Raw genomic sequence first — 19,976 nt, forward strand, 5'->3', positions numbered from 1 at the left:
TGCATTTATGGAAAGTTTTAGAGTTAAGAGTAGCTTAGATTTCCCTGGAGCTATTTCTGTAGCTATTCTTCTCTGGGATTGGGCTACTAAAGGACCTTGAGTGTTTTCCTTTCCTCTGCATGTATTTTCAATTTAAACACTTTTTGCAATTATTGCTGCTCAAACCATATATTGTCTTTTTTTCTTTTTTCTGTAAATACCCGGCCAGGCTGAGTAGGCTATATCTTATGTTTCTCATTTGTTTAGCAGAATTTGTCTTTTAGAAGGAGTCATTGCTACCACTAACCATTTCTACCAACTTTTTTGTGGTTCCCTATAGAAACATGCCTGGGTCAGTTCTTCTTTGTTTAGCAGTGTCTCTATTTTGGACAGTCATTTCTCCCAACAACCAACTGTCCTCTTTTTGTTTTTATTTCAGACAAAAGTACTTCTGTTTCAGTGTCTCTGTGTTTACCTTTTGTCTTTTTCCTGGGTGGAAATATAAGGGAGGCATTAATAAGTAGTGTCTCTCTGTTTAGCCGTGTCTTTCTTCCAGATGGAGTCATCAGTAGAGCTTTTGCTGCCATTAACTTTGTTTCATGTACTCTTCCTGTTTTTTCTATTCCAGCTCAGTGCATTTTATTTAGCTTCGTCTCTCTGTCTTTAACAAGCCACAGTCTGTATTCTGCTTCCATTACTTAGCATTAAATAATAGCATTAAATTCGGAAAACAAATTTGAGAAAGGACAAATGAAACGTATGACAAATACATATTTTTGGAATGCTTTTCTTCTGCTGCGTAGGTCTTACAATAGGCCAGCTTGCAAATGTAAATCATTTCATTTTTGACGGATATCAATGTGCTTCTGGATGACCTAGTAATATGGGAAGCAAATCTAAAAGGAATGAAAACACCTTTTAACAAAAACAGCTGATCACAAAGTGAAACAAATCATTTACATTCCCATTATACCTGAACATGTCCCTTTTTAATATGACTTGTCATGGAGACAAAACTCATTCCGTCAGGTAGAAGATCCCGCTGTTATTCAGAACGCAGCGCCGTCAACAGTTATGCTGCATAATGGGAAAGGGAAAATGGTTTTCAATAAAACATGTGTATTCAGTAATGAGCTATTTGAATTACTAAAATGGAGAGTACACGTGATTGTATTTGATCATAAAGCAAGCCTAAGGGTGAAGAAATCCCTTCTAGATTTATTTAGCTACTTTGCGTGAGGCAGGAATAATCAGTGCCGGCCCTCCACAAAAACAGAAAACCTATGAATCATAAGTATTTGTTGCTTTAATTATGTTTACATACCAATAGAAATATAAATCAAAAATGATTTTTAATATGAAAACAAAAAAAAAGAAACATTCAGTTGTGTTTTATTCAAGAAATACAGAGCTGTATATCTCAATATATCAGCCTGTGGTTTCTCATTTACTTTATCCACCTGACATTCTCCTTACATTTAAGGCCATTTATTGGCGGGCCGTGATGAGCACTCGCAGTGTTAGCACCATCTGCTGTGCGATGATAGCTGCTTCCATTAAATGCCGGCGGGTTTTAAAAGGGTGAGGTGACAAACCTTGTTCTGGCTTAAGTCGACCTTTAGATAAGAAAACTCATCTCTGCTGGCACTGCGGTGACAATCATGTGGGAGACAAGCTTCCAAACAGACATCAGAGTAAGTAATCTATATTTTAATAGTAAATGTTGATTGTGAGGGATAATTCATTATCTGTGCTTTTTTTTTTTTTGCCAAAAAGGTTGCTTGCATTAATTAAGATGATATGCAATTTCATCTCGTGTATGTCGATGATTGCGTGCGTCTACGTAGTTTGTTGTAGCTATACATTTGGTCCAGAGTCTCTGCACTAGGTGTGTGTGTTTGCGTGGATTTGTCTGCTTCCTCGTAAGTCTGACGCTCCGCTGGGGGTGCTAGTGGCAGTTCACATTGGGGTGCTCTTCATTTTCCCCCTCTACCCTAGTGTGTGATGTGCACAGTGTCAGAAATCTACGGATCCATAAATAAAACCATAAAACAGCAGTTTTCCCTCCTGTTGCCGCACTCTGCTGCTACAGAATATATACGCTCCCCCCCCCAACTCTACTCCCTCCTCTAGGACCTTGGTGAGTGAGAGCGAAGGAGAAAAGAGAGGAAATGATAGAAAAGACAGAGCAGAAGAGGTGGAATGAAGGGAGTACAAGGGCAGTGAGATGAGGCGAGATTATGCGGGAAGGTGCAGAAGTGAAAGTGCAAAAAAAAAAAAAAAAGTGCGGGGTAGGAAAAAAAATGTAACACCGAAAGATAAAGAAGAATAGATAAACACCTTGTGACTGAATCCCTGGAAGAAAGACACAAAAACGCGAGGCGAGAGTACAAGCAGAAAAACAAGGGTGAGAGGGGAAGAGAGATGAAAAGAAAAGAAGAAGGTCAAAGAGCATGTTTGCATCCAGAGCAACAGAAGGAAAAGGAGAGATGCTTCAGTGGAGATGTCTGCCTCTGGCAGGGACACTGGGTTAGACCTCACCGACTGAACCAACTTTGTCAGACATATCTGTTCAAGTGCGAGATAAAGTACACTGCTTTGCCCTCTTTTGAAAACAGTATTTTACAGTATTTAGGAAGCTTCCTGAATACTGATGCATCACGTTGCAGATAACGCTTCGGGCCTAATCTACATGGCTAAAGGCAAATCCGACCTCATATTCTACCCCCGATGCTTCTGAAATCACGTCAAAATGTTCATCAACCAGAAATTTCACGTACAAATACCCTGGGTTTGATTTTCCAATGAAAGCACTGCATATTTATGGGGAGTTTGCAAACATAAGAAAACTCCTTAAGCACCCATTCAACTAAACTCCCAGGAGCTTATTGTCAATATTTGTTCTTCGTGTTTCCCACATTTTCTCTCCTCCTAAAGTCAACATGCCAGAGGGGGGAGGAGGCTCTATTATAAAAGTCAGATTCAGTTGCAGACAAAGAAGTGCATGAAGTGGAGAAAATGTTAGCAAATCTTGTTATCACAAATGTAACCTCATCTTTCCCAGAGAGTATTAATTAGTCTAATGAGGCTATAACTGATTCTGCATGTCTAAATTGTCAAAGCAATGCATATGTTTGCGCCCGGCGAGTCCCGCTGTTCAGACAGCAACTAAAAATACGGAATATGTAATAAAATCCTTATTAACACCCTGTCTCATTTGCATTCCAGGGTGTGTTTTTCTTTTTTTTTTTGAAGGCTTACGTTTCATAAACACCACGTTCTCGTTAACAGCAAGGCCAAGCTTTCGTTTCTTGCCCAAAGTTTACTTTTAATTTAAATTTATCCACGACTTTGGCTCTCTGATCAAATTTGCAGTAGAAATCCATCTGGGTGTACACGTGTTAATTTTTGATCAGACTTGGCACCTGCCCATGTTGCATCTGTGCATTTTCTGCGTCTCCGGCATTTGAACTTGGGAGTGTTTCAGGAAATGCCCGGTTCCTTTGATCATAGCGCCTCTGTCGACGTGTATTTCGGATTCAGCATTTAGGTTCAACATCCACAGCTCTCGATCTTTTCATTTACAAAAATCATCAAGGAATTCTATGATGTTTAAACAATTTGTCAAATCCTAGGCAATAAGTCTGTCAGACTGTAATACAAATCATGCGCCAGCACGATAATCACGTATCACCACGGCACTCACCGACTAATTTGTTGACTCCTGAGTTCTAACAAAGTTGCTAATTAGACTGACTCACAATTAAAATCACTGACGAATTTGAGAAATGTTAGCACGCAGTGATATTCCGAACCAAATTCGGGATTCTTTTGAATTTTAAGTCTCAGGACTAACTAATTATAAAACTGATCTACAGACAAGGTCTGGCATTTCTGAGCATTCTGGTACAGTAGTTTTAAGCAACCAGTGAGGAGGAGCTCCACCATTTTATCTGCATATCATATTGTATGGAAACCTGAGCCTCCTCAGACGTTCTCTCATCAGTCTCCTGACAGTTATTGTGTGCATGTCCAATTCATATGAGCGAGTACACAGACGGGTAATCTATCAGCATAGTGTTACAAAAAAAAAAAAGGGGCTGACGTGCAAGGAAACACACACAGGAGTAAAATGAAATGTGCACGCGCACACACATGCATGGCCACGGAAACCAAACTTAAGAGAAATAAGAATTATATTCACACCCAGCCAAGAAAAGAGAGTTTTTGCATGACAGCTATTCAAATTTGTTGTTTATTGAGATCCCCACTAAGCCAAAAACCTCATGACGAAGCAGGTTTAAAACACACACAAAAAAATTATACACAAATGCCAAACCCAGGTTGTGTTGCTGCAGGATGAATGCTTTTTCAATATTAAGCTGTCAGATGGAGAGGGCTGAGTCACATGGAATAACTAAAGAGGCTTTCCACACTAAAGCAACACACACACACACACACATAGCAAAGGATAATATTAAGTCAATCACAGATGAAAGCTCATCGTCTCGATGACCTTTGTAACCATAATCATTCCTATGAGGGCTTTGCTTTTAGCTTGCTGAAATGAAGTTTACCGCTTGATTTAAAAGTCCTCCAAAATGCTCATTAAGAGGATCCAAGGTCAAAAGCCCTCGACCCTTATGTTAAACTTAAGGAGATATAAGAGAAGGATGCAGGAGTGTTAAGCATACAATTTCAGTGACTTTTTGCACACATCTGAATACACAGATGCAAGCCTTTTACTCTAACCAGGATTAGGCAGAAGGCCTTCATCAAGACAGAGATCAAGACTGCTCTAATATAAAGTGTTTACTCCTCTCATTTTATTCCCGGTACCCTCAGAACACGCACTGTTCGCGACCCTGAAGCTGTTGCAATGAACAACCGTTTATTTAGAATCTTGGGAATACATGAAAGTATTTCAAGTGATCTTACTCCACTGGTTTAGTTCTCAGAAAGCTTTTGAGCTGACCCATAATATACGCACACTTGCTTTTCTTGAGCGCAGGTCTCAGGCCTAATTATCTACTTACGGAGAGAAAGATATGGATTTAAAAAAAAAAAAAAGGATAAAAAAAATACGGTCTATTTTTTTAAATGCCATTTAATAAGAAGGGAATAATTCTTTCTGGAGATTTTTTTTTTTTTTCTGGCTGGTTTCCTCCCACATTTCCAAAAACACATTTCAATGTTTCCTTGAAATGTAACGTGAATTTAATACAAGTGATTTGATGTGTTTTAGTTATAAATAAGACATTCCAGTAGTTACAAATGAACAAAGTTTTACTGACTGCCTGATGGCCACAACTTTAAGATGAACTTTTACTTCATGCACATGCCATTAAACACACTGAAAATAGCTCCGCCGAAGACATTAGCAAATACAAAAGCCAGCTGATTTAATGTACGAGCCATTTCCACGTTCTTCGAAGTAGATGGGTCTGTTTGGCTTAAGTGCTTTTATAAATGGATGCATACAGCTTTAATTAATTTAATGAGCATCAAGAAAAGATTTAAGTCTCCAAGTAGCTTTCACGTTTTTAATTGAGGTAGGCTGAACTATTCTAAGAAAGCAGAGGCCAAGAAAGCCACGGTTTTTATTAATAAAGCCACATTTCAGTATAGATATGTTCAATAGCATTAGTTTACTATGTTCCAATGTATTCAGTATGTCTATACATATATTCAATATCATTAATTTACTATGCCCCAGAAAGCTTTGAATTGACAAAAATTTGGGTTTACGAATTCAATGTCTATAAAAACTTCTTACCCCTTGGATATTTTTACACTTTTGTTGCTTTTAGAAATAAATCAAGAGCAGCATTTTTGAATATTTATACAGTTATTTTATGTTAGACATTTTTTTTCAAGAATTATCATTTTGTAGAAATGAGTTTTCACTTTGATATTAAAGTACTTCATTTTTTCTTGTCAAAACTCAAATTTTACTGATTATGATTGATTTGTAAAACCAATCAAAAGGGTAAAACATCCTAGAGGGTGAATAGTTTTTATAGGCACTGTAAAAGTGTAATGTGAAGTTGTAGCATTTTGCCTTGTAAAACGAAAGGGGATTCTTTATTTCAGCCTCTAAGGCCTGATTTTTTTTTTTACTGATTTTACAAAGTGCTGTGAAACAGGGAGATGGTAAAAATGCAATTTCCCTTCTTTCCTACCAACAACATTTTAGGTTAGCACAAGCCATTAAAAACATCCTTTTGCATCTTTTCCCACCACATCATGGCTTGGCTGTGACTCTCCAGTAGAAAAGAAGGATGACGTTTTGAGAGCTGATGAGGTAATATAAGGTATGACTGTCTAAGAAATTAAGAGTAATGTAGTTGCGTTCTTTTGTAATTGGTAATTTATCATGTGCATGACCTCCTTATTTTTCCATCCCTGAATGCGCACTCTGTCTCCTGGAGAAAATTGCCAATTGAAAATAGTTAAATACCCAACAAATTTGATTGTGCTTTAAAAGCCCAGAAAATGGCAGGATGATGTGAAATGAAATCATATGCTTTCCCTGGCAGTATAAATAATCAGAATGCTACATGTGCCAGTACAGATAAGAGTCAATTTCTTCACGTCTACCTGCTAATAATTTGAAAGGTTAAAGTAAAGCTATGATTAGACTATCTACTTTAAAGTGTAAATATTTATCATACCAAGTTTGAAGCTGTATTTGCTCTGTGACTGTTTACGTGTAAGGCCTGGAGGTCTAAAGATCTCAAGTAAAATTCATGCAAAGCATTATGGGTTGCAGAATAAAAGTGGAAAGGAAAGAAAAGTAGCACACACTTCCAATTAAAGGAACGTATTCGTACAAACCAGACAGCGCAAAGAGGGAACAATTTTCTAGACAGCTGAAACAACTAATGTGTTCAAATATGTACGCATGCTTATGTACAAATATGCAAGCAGCTGTGTGAGATCTAACCATGTTGGTGGTTTCCAGCGGGTAACTTTTCTCCTTTCATTGTTATAGAGATTTATGATATTCCACCATTTCAAATTACTGCCACAACGCCTTTATTGCAAACTTCTGTAAAGCAAGGACAAAGCAGTGCCCTGCAGCAGAGAAACAAATCCAGACTAGGGGCTGCTTAATGCAAATAAATTGATAGAACGCTAAGCATTTCTGCAGGCGAAGCCTTCAAAAGTAAGTTCTCGCCCAGCGAGATCTCGGTCTGCGTTTCTTTGCTCTGGAATGATTAAATATTTCTAGCAGTCGCTGGTATCGGCAACCCAGGTCAAGCTTAGTGAAGGATATAAAAGGTGGCTTTGGTCTGAGTCTGTCATGGTTATGCAATATATTTTTCAGCTTGAGGAAATAAGAGCAAAATATTGCAAAACTCAGAGCAGTGGGTATTCCTTTCACAACATTCCTCCAGCTGGAAGAGATAAACTAATCAAATGATTATTTAAATAGATTAAAAAAAAAACATGATATGTTTCCTTGCACTTCACAATCTTGACTCAAACTATATTTTATTCCAATTTTGTAATAATGGCAAGGAATATTTCATGCCATCAGAAATGCAATTGCAGATATGAAAAAAAATGTTTGGGAGTCATTACTTTGTTTTGTCAGTCAGTGATAAAATAACAGTTACTAGAAAACTAACCGACCCCCATAATTTTGTCTTATACATTTATTTCTATTTCCCTGTAATTCCCTGGACTATTGCAGTAATGGACTGCACTTACCTTTGCATATACAATTAGGCCTGTGATCGAATTCTGTGGATAAGTGCACCAGACCTGAAAAGCTGCACCTTTTAAAGGCTTCACGCTTTTTACACTTTTAACCTCCCATGAGAACTAAGCAATTCTGGTGCATATACGATCAAGCAAAACCCAGATCTATTTACAACAAAAGAAACATTTGAAGTCTTGCCTGAAGTGTGTTTTTTTTTTTTTTCTTTGAACATCAAGGGTCCTGGCACACTTAATGTCTGGCATCTTCATTATGAATCAACACAGTAAATCTTCAGAGCAGAATAATGCACAAACAGAAAAAACACACAAAACCAGAAACATAAACATACAAAAGAAGAAGAAGAAGAAGAAAAACAAATCCCAGTGTGCACCTTTCACAGATGGCTGTTGTATTTTGTCCAGGGAAGGAACAGATGCAGTGCTTGACATTTAGAATGAGGACAATTTTAATAAAAGGAAAAAAAGACCTCTTAAAAATGTACATGATTAAACAACAGTTGCAAGCTAAAGAGCAAAGACATTTAAAGACTCGCTCTAAATTTGCAACAGGAAAAAAAAAGAGGGGAAAGTACTGAAACTTAGAAAAAGACGGAGATGAAGAAATCTTGAGAGTGAAAGAGTGGCAAGTGCTTTACTTTCCTACCTCCAGGTTTACCTAATTAGATAAGGCCTGGAGAGAGCTCCAAACCACAGCAGATGGGGCAAAGCCAGAAACAGAATCCCTGAAGTGTGTCAAGGTAGATGTCACAGGCCACAGGAAAACTGCTGCCAAAGAGAAACCAGGGCAGGGAAAGGAAAGCACTGAAACACCCCCGCCCCTGCTTGGCCAAAATGATTGGAGTTTAGGACCTAAATCACTACAAATATGACCTCCTCCTGTGTGATTTGTGGAAAGAAACATAGTCCCCTCTAAAACGTACGAGCATGTTGGGATGAGCTTTACTAGGGAGGACTTCATAGAATTCAAAAGGCTAGACGAAAAACTCAATTTTTTGGTGTAAATGTAAAGATTTAATGTCACAATGAGTGAATGCGCAAACTTAAGATCATGTCCATTTCTCTACTATTAAAGAATCTGTAAATCTAAGGTTTGTCAACTGAAGACAGAAGAGGGGATTTCTTTTTTTTCATTTTTAGCAAACATAAAAGCATCTGCTGTGGCAAAGTAGGGTGGAGAAACAAAATGAGCAAAGCTGTGCAAACCCATTCAACTGCAAAAAACACATTGCCTGAGGTATCTTCTGTAATCTGATATCAAATATTCGGAACAATGAAAACAGGCCTCGGAGAGAACGGAGGTTGAATGGAGGGAATCGGGGAAAGTAGAACTTGAAGAAAAAGAAAAAGCATGAAATACCTTTGTTTAAATTGACTACATTACAGCTGAAATTGAATGAGCCCGTGCATGCGAGCGTGCATGCGAGTGTGTGAACACATGCAAGCACCAGCTTGGAGCTCCAACACCCTTCCCAATAGTTTCCATAATCTGTCATTTCCTGCTGTGTTAGCACCCAGGAACATCAAATGAATGAGACGCCTGACAGGTCTCATTCTCTAACACCCATATGTCATCCTGTCACAACCTTTTTTTCCTCGCCACGCTCTGTCTGCTTTGCCAAAATTCCTTTTTTTATCTCCTAACATTTCTTCTGACTCAGCCACTTCTGGCCTGTCACCTCTCTGTTTGTCTCGCTTACCACCACATCCTTCTCTCCGGTTCACCTCAGATCACTGTGGATGCTGCATTTCTATCAATGAAAATAGGCCAAGCATGTTTTTTTTTTGCTGAAGGAGATGTGGTAGCTCATCAGGCACTATACATTACACACACCGCAAACTGGGACTCAAACCCAGGTTGTTCTGACTGCACCACAACACTGCACCACAACACTGAACCTTGATATGTGAAAGATGCTCTACACTCGATACCATTTTCATTACTGCGGCAACATTTTCTGAAGGCACAGGGTTGTTTTTAGACAGAGTAAAAAAAAACAAAAACTGATTAATTACATTTGGACTATATTTTAATTTCCTTCATTAGGGCAAAACAAAAAGGAATGAAAAAATTTAGCTGAGGAAAAACAGTATATTATTGAAGCTTCATTACCCTGCTTGAGAAAACCGAATAATATCCTTTATGAAAGTGTGCACAATGATTCTGTCGTGCAATTATATTTCTTGATCATAATCATTTATCTTTAGTTCGTCTATGTGTGCACCCATTTCTCTGCCAATTTGCTGTTGATATAAATAAATGTTACTAGTGAGGGACAAAGTATAATTCAAAGAGAAATAATCTTTTTTTCCAGAGAGAGAGAGAGACGCAGCAAAGGTCATTGGCTCAGGACTGGAACCCGCGATGGCTGCGTCAAGGATCAAGGCCTCCATACATGGGTTGTGCTTTACCGCTGCGCCACCACCGCAGACGGAAATATAAGCAGCAGCCCTGAACAGTTTCTGCCTTTTGGTAATTTTGTACATTATTTTCTATATAATTAACTACAGCAGCAAGGTAGGTTGCTATAGGCATTACTTTGACATCTTTAAACTCCTTGCTGTCAAACCAAGCAGAGGCGTGGGCAAAAGAGCCAACGTCCTTTAAAGAAATTATTTCCAGCTTTAAAAAAGACGTCTTCTGCAACGTGTTATTCAGTCGGACATTATTTTCATTGTAAATGGTGAAAGAGAGTTTTTTTCTTGAACTTTGTAGCTAAAAAGCATTACAAGGTATTGAAATCATCACAGATGTACCTAAAGTTTCAGGTATCTCAGATTAAACATCGGAGGTTAAAATTAACAAAAAGTTTTTGCCATCCAAGGTTATTTTTCGAGCACGATGGAGCAAACTGACGGAAACAGGATGACATGCTGCTTCACTGGATGTAAACCATTTTATTCAATGTAGTAGAAACTCGCCCGTTGAATACTAATAAAAAATATATTAAAAATGCATGGCATTCAGCTAATAGACAATTTTTCTGTGAAAGTTTTATAGGCTAGAAATACTATTTTGATACTAGTAAACAGCTAGGGCACAGTAAAAAAATAAATAAACTCAAGATATGACATGAGTAGGAATACTTGACAGTGATTTGTAACTGGATGCAGTTTGCTGAGTGGAAGACAGACCAGCTGTAAACACGGCAGCATAATGGCTTTTATGCGATAAAGATAGCAGGGAAGAGATTTGGATGCTGCATGAGCACAACACCCCTCCCTTACCTTTTTTCCGGAACACTCCCACATTTCTCTTGTTTACAAAAAAAAAAAAAAAAAAATGGCTGGGCTGTTTGCAAAGTCATGGGGAGAAAAGAGCAGCGTCGCCCATTGCTGTTAAGATAAAACGTCTTTGAAAGTGAAACTGTCGATACACACGAATCCACTGAAAATACTGAACTAACGCCTTAAATTACAAAACAAAAGTCCGGCCGATCATGACGTATAGAAATTTTAAGATCATGAGTTGTTGGTTAATAGCATATCAGAATTAAACTGTTAATCTTTCGACAAAACATACATGTTTTGTCTTTCAATTCAAAATACTTTCCTTGAGAAGATGGGAACAAGGGATCCTGCAGACATATCCTGTCTGCATTTCACAATTTAAATAATGTTCACTAGAAATTACATTTGGAAACGTGACCCAGAGCTAGCACACAAATTCAACAACCCAATTCAAATATATGTATAATTAAAAGCTTGTTTATGAATATATGGACCAAACTATCAGTATATCATCTGATGAGCACGCACACACACTCACACGCACGCACGCACGCACGCACGCACGCACGCACGCACGCACGCACGCACGCACGCACGCACGCACGCACAGTGATTGCTTTTAGTGATAGTTTCCAGAGGGGGGAATTTAGGATTAATGATGGAAAATTAATGTAACATGCAAAACGGTGAGTTTCTCAGCTGTCACAGTCCCTCCTAATGAGAGGAGAGAGATGGTAGGAGTCTGAGAGAGAGGCAAAAAAAGAAGGGGATGACAGTAAACTAGCCGGCTGTAAAAACAGGAAACAAAAGTGTGGAAAGAGAGATGGGTGTGAATTATAACAGAATGTGAGTGATAGCCTTGTTAACATGTACCAGATTCACGCCAACTGAGATGCATCCATCTCTCCAGCTGCATTTTACTACTATACACACCAAAGAATAATTACTAAAGTTACTACATCATAAAATTGTTATTTTTACTACGCTGCAGTCACATCATTATTCAGTAGCACATACCAATCCTTTGGTATTATTACCGCAATGCAGACATATCATTAGACACAATTCTCTTGAGCCACTAGAGCAGAGGCTTCCTATCCTTCCTTTGTAATGGTAGAAATGACGGCTCCTTCTTTGTCTGGACTCCCTAATTACAAAGCAACATGCCAGAGAAAACATGTGAGACTAATGAGGCAAAAACTTACAGGTTTAAACACAGATTCTAATTCGCTGCATGCTTTCGTTAACTTCCAAAATGTTCAGAACGTAATTTCCAATTGGCATTTTATGAAACATTAACTTTTGTTTTAAGGTTGGTGTTGAATCCAAAACAATAACATGATTAATAGTAGTTTTGTAAAACGAACAAACAAACAAAAATCTCAAAAAGTATTAATCGGACTTCTTTGTTTTTTTTTTAATTCTTATTTTATATGTTTGTGCTTTTTGGATTATATCTTAAGTGAGCATCCATCCATGGATCCATCAAACCATCAATCATCAAGCAACCAGGGAAGCTAGAAGTCGTAATCCTCTTAAAGTAAAGACATCCTGCATTTCCCAAACACTTTGCTACTTAAAAATGTAATTTAAATTTATTGCTACTAATTAATCTGCAAAACACTGATGTGTTGTCATTCCTTTTACAAACAATTAAATGTTTTGTGACGTTCATGCTTTCTGATTGATGGTAAAAGTGTTAAGTGTATAAGACCAAATGTGAAAAATAAGCTTGTTAAATCAAAGAGCAAAAAAATTGCTTTTTTTTGTTGTTGTTTTTTAAATGACTGATGCTTGTCAAACATTTATGGTGCATCATCTCAGCTTTGCTTCAAGAATGAATTGTTGCATTCACTCGAAGTTATGCTCATTATTTTAGCAAAGTAACTGTGACACAGGTTAAACATAATGAGCATGCTACTTTAAGGAACAATTTGACTAACAGACCAGGGACATTTTTTACCCATAAGTTATTTCCTAAAACACAGAGTTTGTATTTCCTCCCACTGCATCGATGTTGACCAACATCCCGATCCGCAAATCACTGTATGAGAGAAACTCCGGTTGTGAAAATAACTGTTTTCTTTTAGCTAACGCCTACATAACCCTTGAAATATTGTCAATTACACTTTGCAATTTAGATCAATTCAAAGACACTGCAATGAAATCCAAAGTTGTTTGTAAATGAAAGGGGTCATTTTCCAGAGGTAAATTTGTGCCCTAATAATCTATTTTTACTTGGTAAATGCTGAGGAAATGGAGTGAGGCTGAAGAGGAGAGTCTGATAACTAGTCTGGCTGCTGAAATAGGTACCTGCAGTCGAAACATGTCTGTTAAAAGCCATTATTACAATCTATGATATTAGACTGTGAATGAACTGGATGTGTTGATGGTATGCCAAAGCAAAAATACTTTATGGTAAGAGATATTCTTTTATACAGAATGAACACACTTTACCTAAGAAATGTTGCTCTTGTCTATCATTTTAAATGCAAATATTTTTTTTTCAGTTTGTCCAAACAGTCAGAGACCAAATGAATTAATATCTTGAAATATGTCAATAGGAAAAATATATACATATGCATATGGCTTTATATGCTTATCCCTAAAAAGCTATGTTTATACGTAAGGTTACTGCCATAAAATTGTGATTTCCCTTTACCGAGACGATTTCTCAGATGGCTGAGCTCTTGGGTTGTTTTTTCTAAAAATGCATGTCCAATCTGATTCCTGTAACAATGAGGGGTTGGACTGCAGGTGTTAAGCTGATATGTAATTAAAAGTGAATTTACCACAAAGCTACAGTGCAAGACTATATGATTTGGTAAAGTAATGACTTGTCTTAGCATGAGAACTCATTAGGGTTCTGCTGTCCTTTGGTAATTGAATTTACATCAGAAGATAAAAAAAATGCAAGTTAAGTGTGGACAGAGTGTTGGGATTTTAATATACTTGATTGACAGAGTACACTAATAGAAACCCACGTGAGCAGAACTGGTTTACCTAATTGCCACTTAGTTAATTAGCTTTAATCGGTTTACTCACCACCATTATGTTCCCATACACATTTCCTTACGTTTTTTTTTCTTCATAAATGTGGTTTCAGCAATATTCACATGTTTTAAATATTGCTTTTTGGGGGAGTAATTCCCAGAGAACTACAGCTGATAACTCCTGTCATAACTTTCGCTGTATGATTCACATGTGGAGCCAGCAGCAGTTCCGACCTCCTGGCAAAAATTCTCCAGAATATGAACTGTATTATCCTACATCCCGGAGCAGCTGGCAGTGGTCTTTCTGTGGCCTTTATATCATACTGGGCTAAATCCCCAAATCTCACTCACCCGCCTAATAACCCTGCTTGTTTCTGGCCACTGGTTTTGAAAAGTTTCTAGGACACTTAACTATTAGTTCTCTGAATGTATATAGGTACTGTATGTTCTACTTTATTACAGAGAAAATGTAAATTATAGATAAACAAGAAGAAGAAAAAAAGTGATAGAATTAACCAAAGCCAAGGTTATTCCAACTTCTCTTGGGCATTTTCCTACAGTGAAATAAACTGAAGTGAAATGCTTGCAGAATAAATGCCAATTAACACATGTCATCACATCTATATGAACTGATGTCAAATGTTATGTTCACTTTCAATAAAGTCTACCCTTAAATGAAGAAATAAATTTGAATAAAGTAAACCATCTCCTTTCGACAAGCAAGGCTGCTGCAGGTAATATATATACATGTTTTTCTTCACGGAGAAGTTTCAAACAAGTGTGGTTCACTCAAAAATGCTGAGAAGTTGAGAAGCTGCATTTAATTCGCAGCACAGAGGGGGAAAAACAACAAAAAAAACAACATACTGCTGTCAAAACAAACTCACAACCCAGAGTGGTGCAATCAGCCTACTGTACATACACAAGTCAAAATTGAAGAGAAAATGATGTCCTAAATTTTGGTTTAATATTCTGGTCCTTCCCTCAAACCCCAGAAGGAAATCATTACTTCTAGCCTTCTAAATATGCATGTGGTTAATTATGCATCTTGTTACCACTGGCTAATCTGCATAAGACTCTCATGTATTAAGTCCCTCTCATTACCATTCAGAAGGCCATCTCACAGGTGTGCCAAGTAAGTGCACTGTACAACATATTGTAGCCAAAAAAACCAACAAAAAACAAAAAAAAACAGAAAAAAGAACACACACACACACACCAACAACGAGTCGATAAACAAGGCGGGAAGTGCAAGCACATATGAATATTCAAACGTGTACAACGACATGATCAAACAAGCAGACGTGTGCTCGCTCGAGCGTGCAGGCTCCTAAAAATGTACACGTGCACATACAGGCGGGAGCAGTGGACACCCACCAAGAAGCAGACACATTATGCAACCCTGGTGACAGAAGGTCCAGGTTCCCTTGAATGGGTGGCAGTTCAGCCTGTGCCAACTCATTAAGAGCACAGCTGGCCATGTGGGTTGGAGTGGAGTAAAGCCACAGGGGTCCTCAGATGAGCTTCCAGTAGATTTTCACACAATTGTCAAGAAGACAAAAAGCTCTTTGAGGCGCGTTGTGTGTCATTTGCAAATGAAACTTGTTCAAAACCGCAGAATCACTTGACTGAGGCAAATTAAGCACCTGTAAATCAGTGCGTCTCCTTTACTTGTAGGAATGCATTGAATGTTAATGGGAGGAAAAATAAAATAAAAAAATCAAGCCTGGATCTTATACTTACTTTGCGAAACAAGCATTAAAGTCTTCAAGCCTCTAGAAGATATAAAGATTATTTTCCTTCGCTGCAAACTTCAAACACTCGAGTTTATCCCATGCCGCTACACTGGCTTACTGTATGTAAACTGAAGCTGCTGATGTAAAGCAAGCAGGAGCGTAATAACAGCTTGTAAACAGGAAGGGACTCACCCAGGTTCCATTTGAGTCCTGTGGTGACTGTCTGGCAGGGTCCACCTACAGGAATGAGGCTGCACCAATCTCCCTCCAGGCTGGTGTTTACCCCCAGTCTGTGGTCGCCCTGCAAAAACATTGCATGAATGATGTGAATCGGTATGCACTGTACTGTACACGAATGCAATGAAAATGTGGAGCAGGACTCCTTGAACCGCTTTATTCCTGACTCAGCTTCCACACTCACTCGCCAAGGTTTCATTAAAATAAGTGATTGCTCTTGTCAGAACTGTAGTGCCTCGTTTTATTTCTCAAAGTTTAAACTGATCTTGACATGTTGAATTAGTTTTTGAGCCACAAATCATCTTATAGATAGCTTTAACTACATTTTCGAGCAGCTTTAATCTGACATTTCACAGTACGTAAACGAGTACAGTTTATTCAATAGCATCTTTAAGAAACATTAAAGATGCTATTGAGAAATTGTTGCCAGTGTCAATATGGTGTTGTACGATTGTATGAACATTAAAAGGAGGCCTATTTCTGAGGGATATTGCTCATGAAATGTTTTGTGTAGAAAAAACAGCATTTGCAACATTTCTAAATGCCACTTTCCTCTTCAAGAAACTAGGATTGGGAGACCAAAATAAAGATAATCACATACTATAGGTGGAAGTAAGTGTCCAACTTCTAGGGCAAGATATTTATGTTCCTGTGAAGGATATGGCTTGAATAAAGCCACATGCCAGAATATAGAAAGGTCAAAAACAAAGTTTCTCCTATTTACAAAGTATGAAACTACCGAACTTGCCATTTTTTGATATGCTTGAGCTATGCGGCTGAATGAAACAAATAAGGATGGCTATAAAGTGCTTTGTAAAGGTTTTCAGACATTCTTCGAAGCATGATAGTGCACTCAACAAAACTAGTTTTCATGGGAAAGTTGCAAGAAGAAATTCATTGTATGGAGATAAGTTACAATAAGTCAAAATTCCAAGTTTGGAAGCTGATACATGAAGATTTACAGATGTAAATATAGGTATAGTTATAGCATAAGTTGATTCTATTGATATGTGATTGAATCCAAATGCATTCTAATGCTGCAGAATATATCATAAATGCATTATTATTGCAATGTTTAATGTGCAGCATAATAGTTTTGAATAGTTTTGGTTGTACTGTAGTACTTCATGACTCTTATAACTACATTGTTGTGAATTCAAACTTATCAAGCTAGAGCCATTCAGCCTGCTGGATGGAGCCTTACTGCAATAGATGCCCAAAGTTGACCTGGATGACATCACTGAATGCACTGAAGGTCAAACTGAGTCTGAGTGGAGTTAGAATAATGGGGATTTACTAAAACTAACAACCTCGTTTCAATATTTAACAATAACACCAAAGCTTTTCTACTACTGTGTGGCCGTGTTGCAATCCACACTTTTCGTAGCTGTATTTGTGGAACAGAAATTAAAAACCGTGTATTATTTTTGTTGGGTTTAAAAGTGCCACACTGCCTTGTGTTGGTTATCACATGGAATTCCAGTGCAATATGTCACAGTTGTAATGAGAAAACCATTTAAGAGGCATGAATAATTTTGCAAGCTGCCGTTTCTTGAGTATGGAATGCTTCTGGTGCAACGTTTTAAAGCAAAGTACTTATAACAACATCAGTCATCTAAAAGTATAAAAGTGCCATAGATGAACACAACCGGGGGGGAACACATTGCGGTAACCAACTTAAAAGTGTATGTTTAAAGTAGTGTTTTCATAGCTTAGCAACTTGGTACTGCAGAGCCAGCAGGAAGGAATGATGGCAAATATTTAGGCTTTGGAGCTTTTGGTGTTCAGAAACAAACCTGTGGTTATTTTTGAAGCATAAGCACAGGTTATGTGTGTTATAGTGACAGAAAGGGATGCATGAGGAACAGGTATAAAAGGCAAAAATGTATTTCCCCCAACTAGACATATACCCTATTCAATATAGGTGGTTTTTTTTCTTTGGTAAAATAAATTCCTCTTGATTTGCTCTGATCGCTGATTGGCAGGTCAAATACCAAAAATTTTTTTTTTCAGCAAAACAACTTTAATTTTCAGTCTTGAAATAGATGTTTGATGCATTTTTTGTAGTTAAGTAAACAATTTAGATCAGGGAGATATGCTTCGATGGATAAATTGAAAGAATTTCTTCATTTTCAGTTGAAGTCAAAGCTTCTGCTGCACTTTTTTCCTCTTTCTCACATTACAGTCCCGAGAGTCCTAGTCTACCTCTAAACCTAGCCCTGGTAGGCTCATCTGCAATCATCATTCCACAGTAGACCTTGAAAGGGTCCCTTAAATCAATACAAAGGCTATTAATTAAACAACTGCGTTTCTTCAAGAGCAAGGCTTACCTTAAAGCTGGTACCATTGCATCTCCATTAACATGAGGAACGCATATTAACTGGAATGCAGAAATATAATGGACAACTTTTACAACAACAACAATGTCTCATAGGTACCCCATTTTGAATAGCTCAATTGCTAAATTCTGCAGTGTAACTAAGCAAATACTGAAGTTACTACAAGGGCAACAGGTTTAATACCAGTATAATGGAAGTCACATGGGGATTAAATTAAAGGTCGCACAGGCCACAATGTTATAATTTCTAATTGAACAAAGAAATTATAACTTTTATCAAGCAACTACCAGCTGTAATTTGACAAATTAATTACCACGACAGTTATGAATTACATTAGACATACGTTGAGCGACGAGGCGGAAGAGCGACTAATACTGTTGTGAAAATGTCCTTTCTGTGCAGACGGTCTGACACACACACACATTGGCAGAACTTGTCATCCTGGCATCACTTCTGTATTTATTTACACTTTTTATTTAAATGCAAAGTCTTTGCTTAGTTTACTCCAGCAGAGAGGCTTGGATGATTTAACACTGCTCGAGTATCACATTTCATCTTTTACATCAGCCGCCTCACTGACGAGCCTTACTCCTTCAAAGAGCAGCGAGTAAATAAGGCTGTAGTTTAAAGCTTGAACCAGCATGCTGGACTGAATTGGACAGATGCATCGTTGCACATTGTGTCCCACAACACACAGAGCAGGGGGCCCCCAGAGCCTCTACGGAGGGTGGCTCACATCTCAGAGTAAATATCACTCCGGTTAACCGAGACTCAATACAGCACATCACCAGAGAGAAGCAAACCTAGCTCAGCGCACCTTCTGTCCTTATGTTATTTATTTATGAGACTCGAATTAAGCAAATTTAGCACTACCTCGAGACTGAGACTGATTAAAACATCCTCCTGTTCTGCAGAGTCTCAGAAAGAAAGTGTCTCTACCCATAATTTAATAGAAGATATGATAATTTTTGCAGTGCTCCGAGACTGCAATCGAAAACACACGACTTCTGCATATTTCCTGGTGGCATAATTAGATTAAGAAACCTTATTTGGAAATAAAATAAGACAAACAGGTGCAACCTTGATTCAATTTGAGCTTATTTGCGGTTCACAGATTCAGAGATTTAATCAGAAATAATGAAACATAAAGAATTTACTGAATAAAACATGAGGGATTAAGGGAAGGATTTCACCTTTTTATTGAGGGTTTAACGTTTATAGAGAAATCCTTTTTCTTTTTTTGTGGTGTTTTAATCTACAGTAGATGATCATGGTGCTATTGTCTATTCGATTTTTGAATTAACCACATTTTGGGGACATTTCATTGTATGGAATAAGACTTGTGAGATTGTCTGACAGTAAACACCTCAAATACATTTGTAACTTGAACAAACAGCGGTGGGCTTTTCGAAGGTTGAGCTCACCTTCATGTACAGGAATGCGAGGCGCTGGCAAATTGGAGCTGCGCTGACAAACGAGCTTAATTTACCCTCGCTGAAGTTAAGATTAATTGGAGGTGTTGAGGGATGAAGCAGCAAATGACAACACGCCTTTAGAATAACGACAAGAAGTATGACGAGAAGGCAGGAGAGCGGGGTTTGCTTTTGTCGTCGGAAGGCATCACAGTTAGTTGTTTGTCCCAAAGACTTCAGAAAGGAGCAACTCAGCAGAGAGGTTGAGTGGCTGTGGGTTCAATGCATGTTCTAAAAGGCAGGTGTTAAGCCCACTTGTAAACT

The 19,976-nt window shown here is 38.0% G+C and overlaps 1 protein-coding gene across 4 annotated transcripts in view; it reads right to left on the reverse strand.

Annotated features, from left to right (window-relative positions):
- Positions 1 to 19,976, reverse strand: part of tpk1 (thiamin pyrophosphokinase 1) — a 73,126-nt gene that overhangs the window by 7,255 nt on the left and 45,895 nt on the right. For all 4 annotated transcript variants that reach the window (XM_081601310.1, XM_081601311.1, XM_008396156.3 and 1 more), the window contains one exon: positions 15,857 to 15,965. In XM_081601310.1, coding sequence (XP_081457436.1) covers positions 15,857 to 15,965 — 109 coding nt within the window. The remainder of the gene's footprint in view (positions 1 to 15,856; positions 15,966 to 19,976) is intronic.

This window comes from Poecilia reticulata, chromosome 20 (genome assembly GCF_904066995.2).
Source record: "Poecilia reticulata chromosome 20, P_reticulata-male-v2, whole genome shotgun sequence".
In the NCBI taxonomy this organism is placed as follows: domain Eukaryota; kingdom Metazoa; phylum Chordata; class Actinopteri; order Cyprinodontiformes; family Poeciliidae; genus Poecilia; species Poecilia reticulata.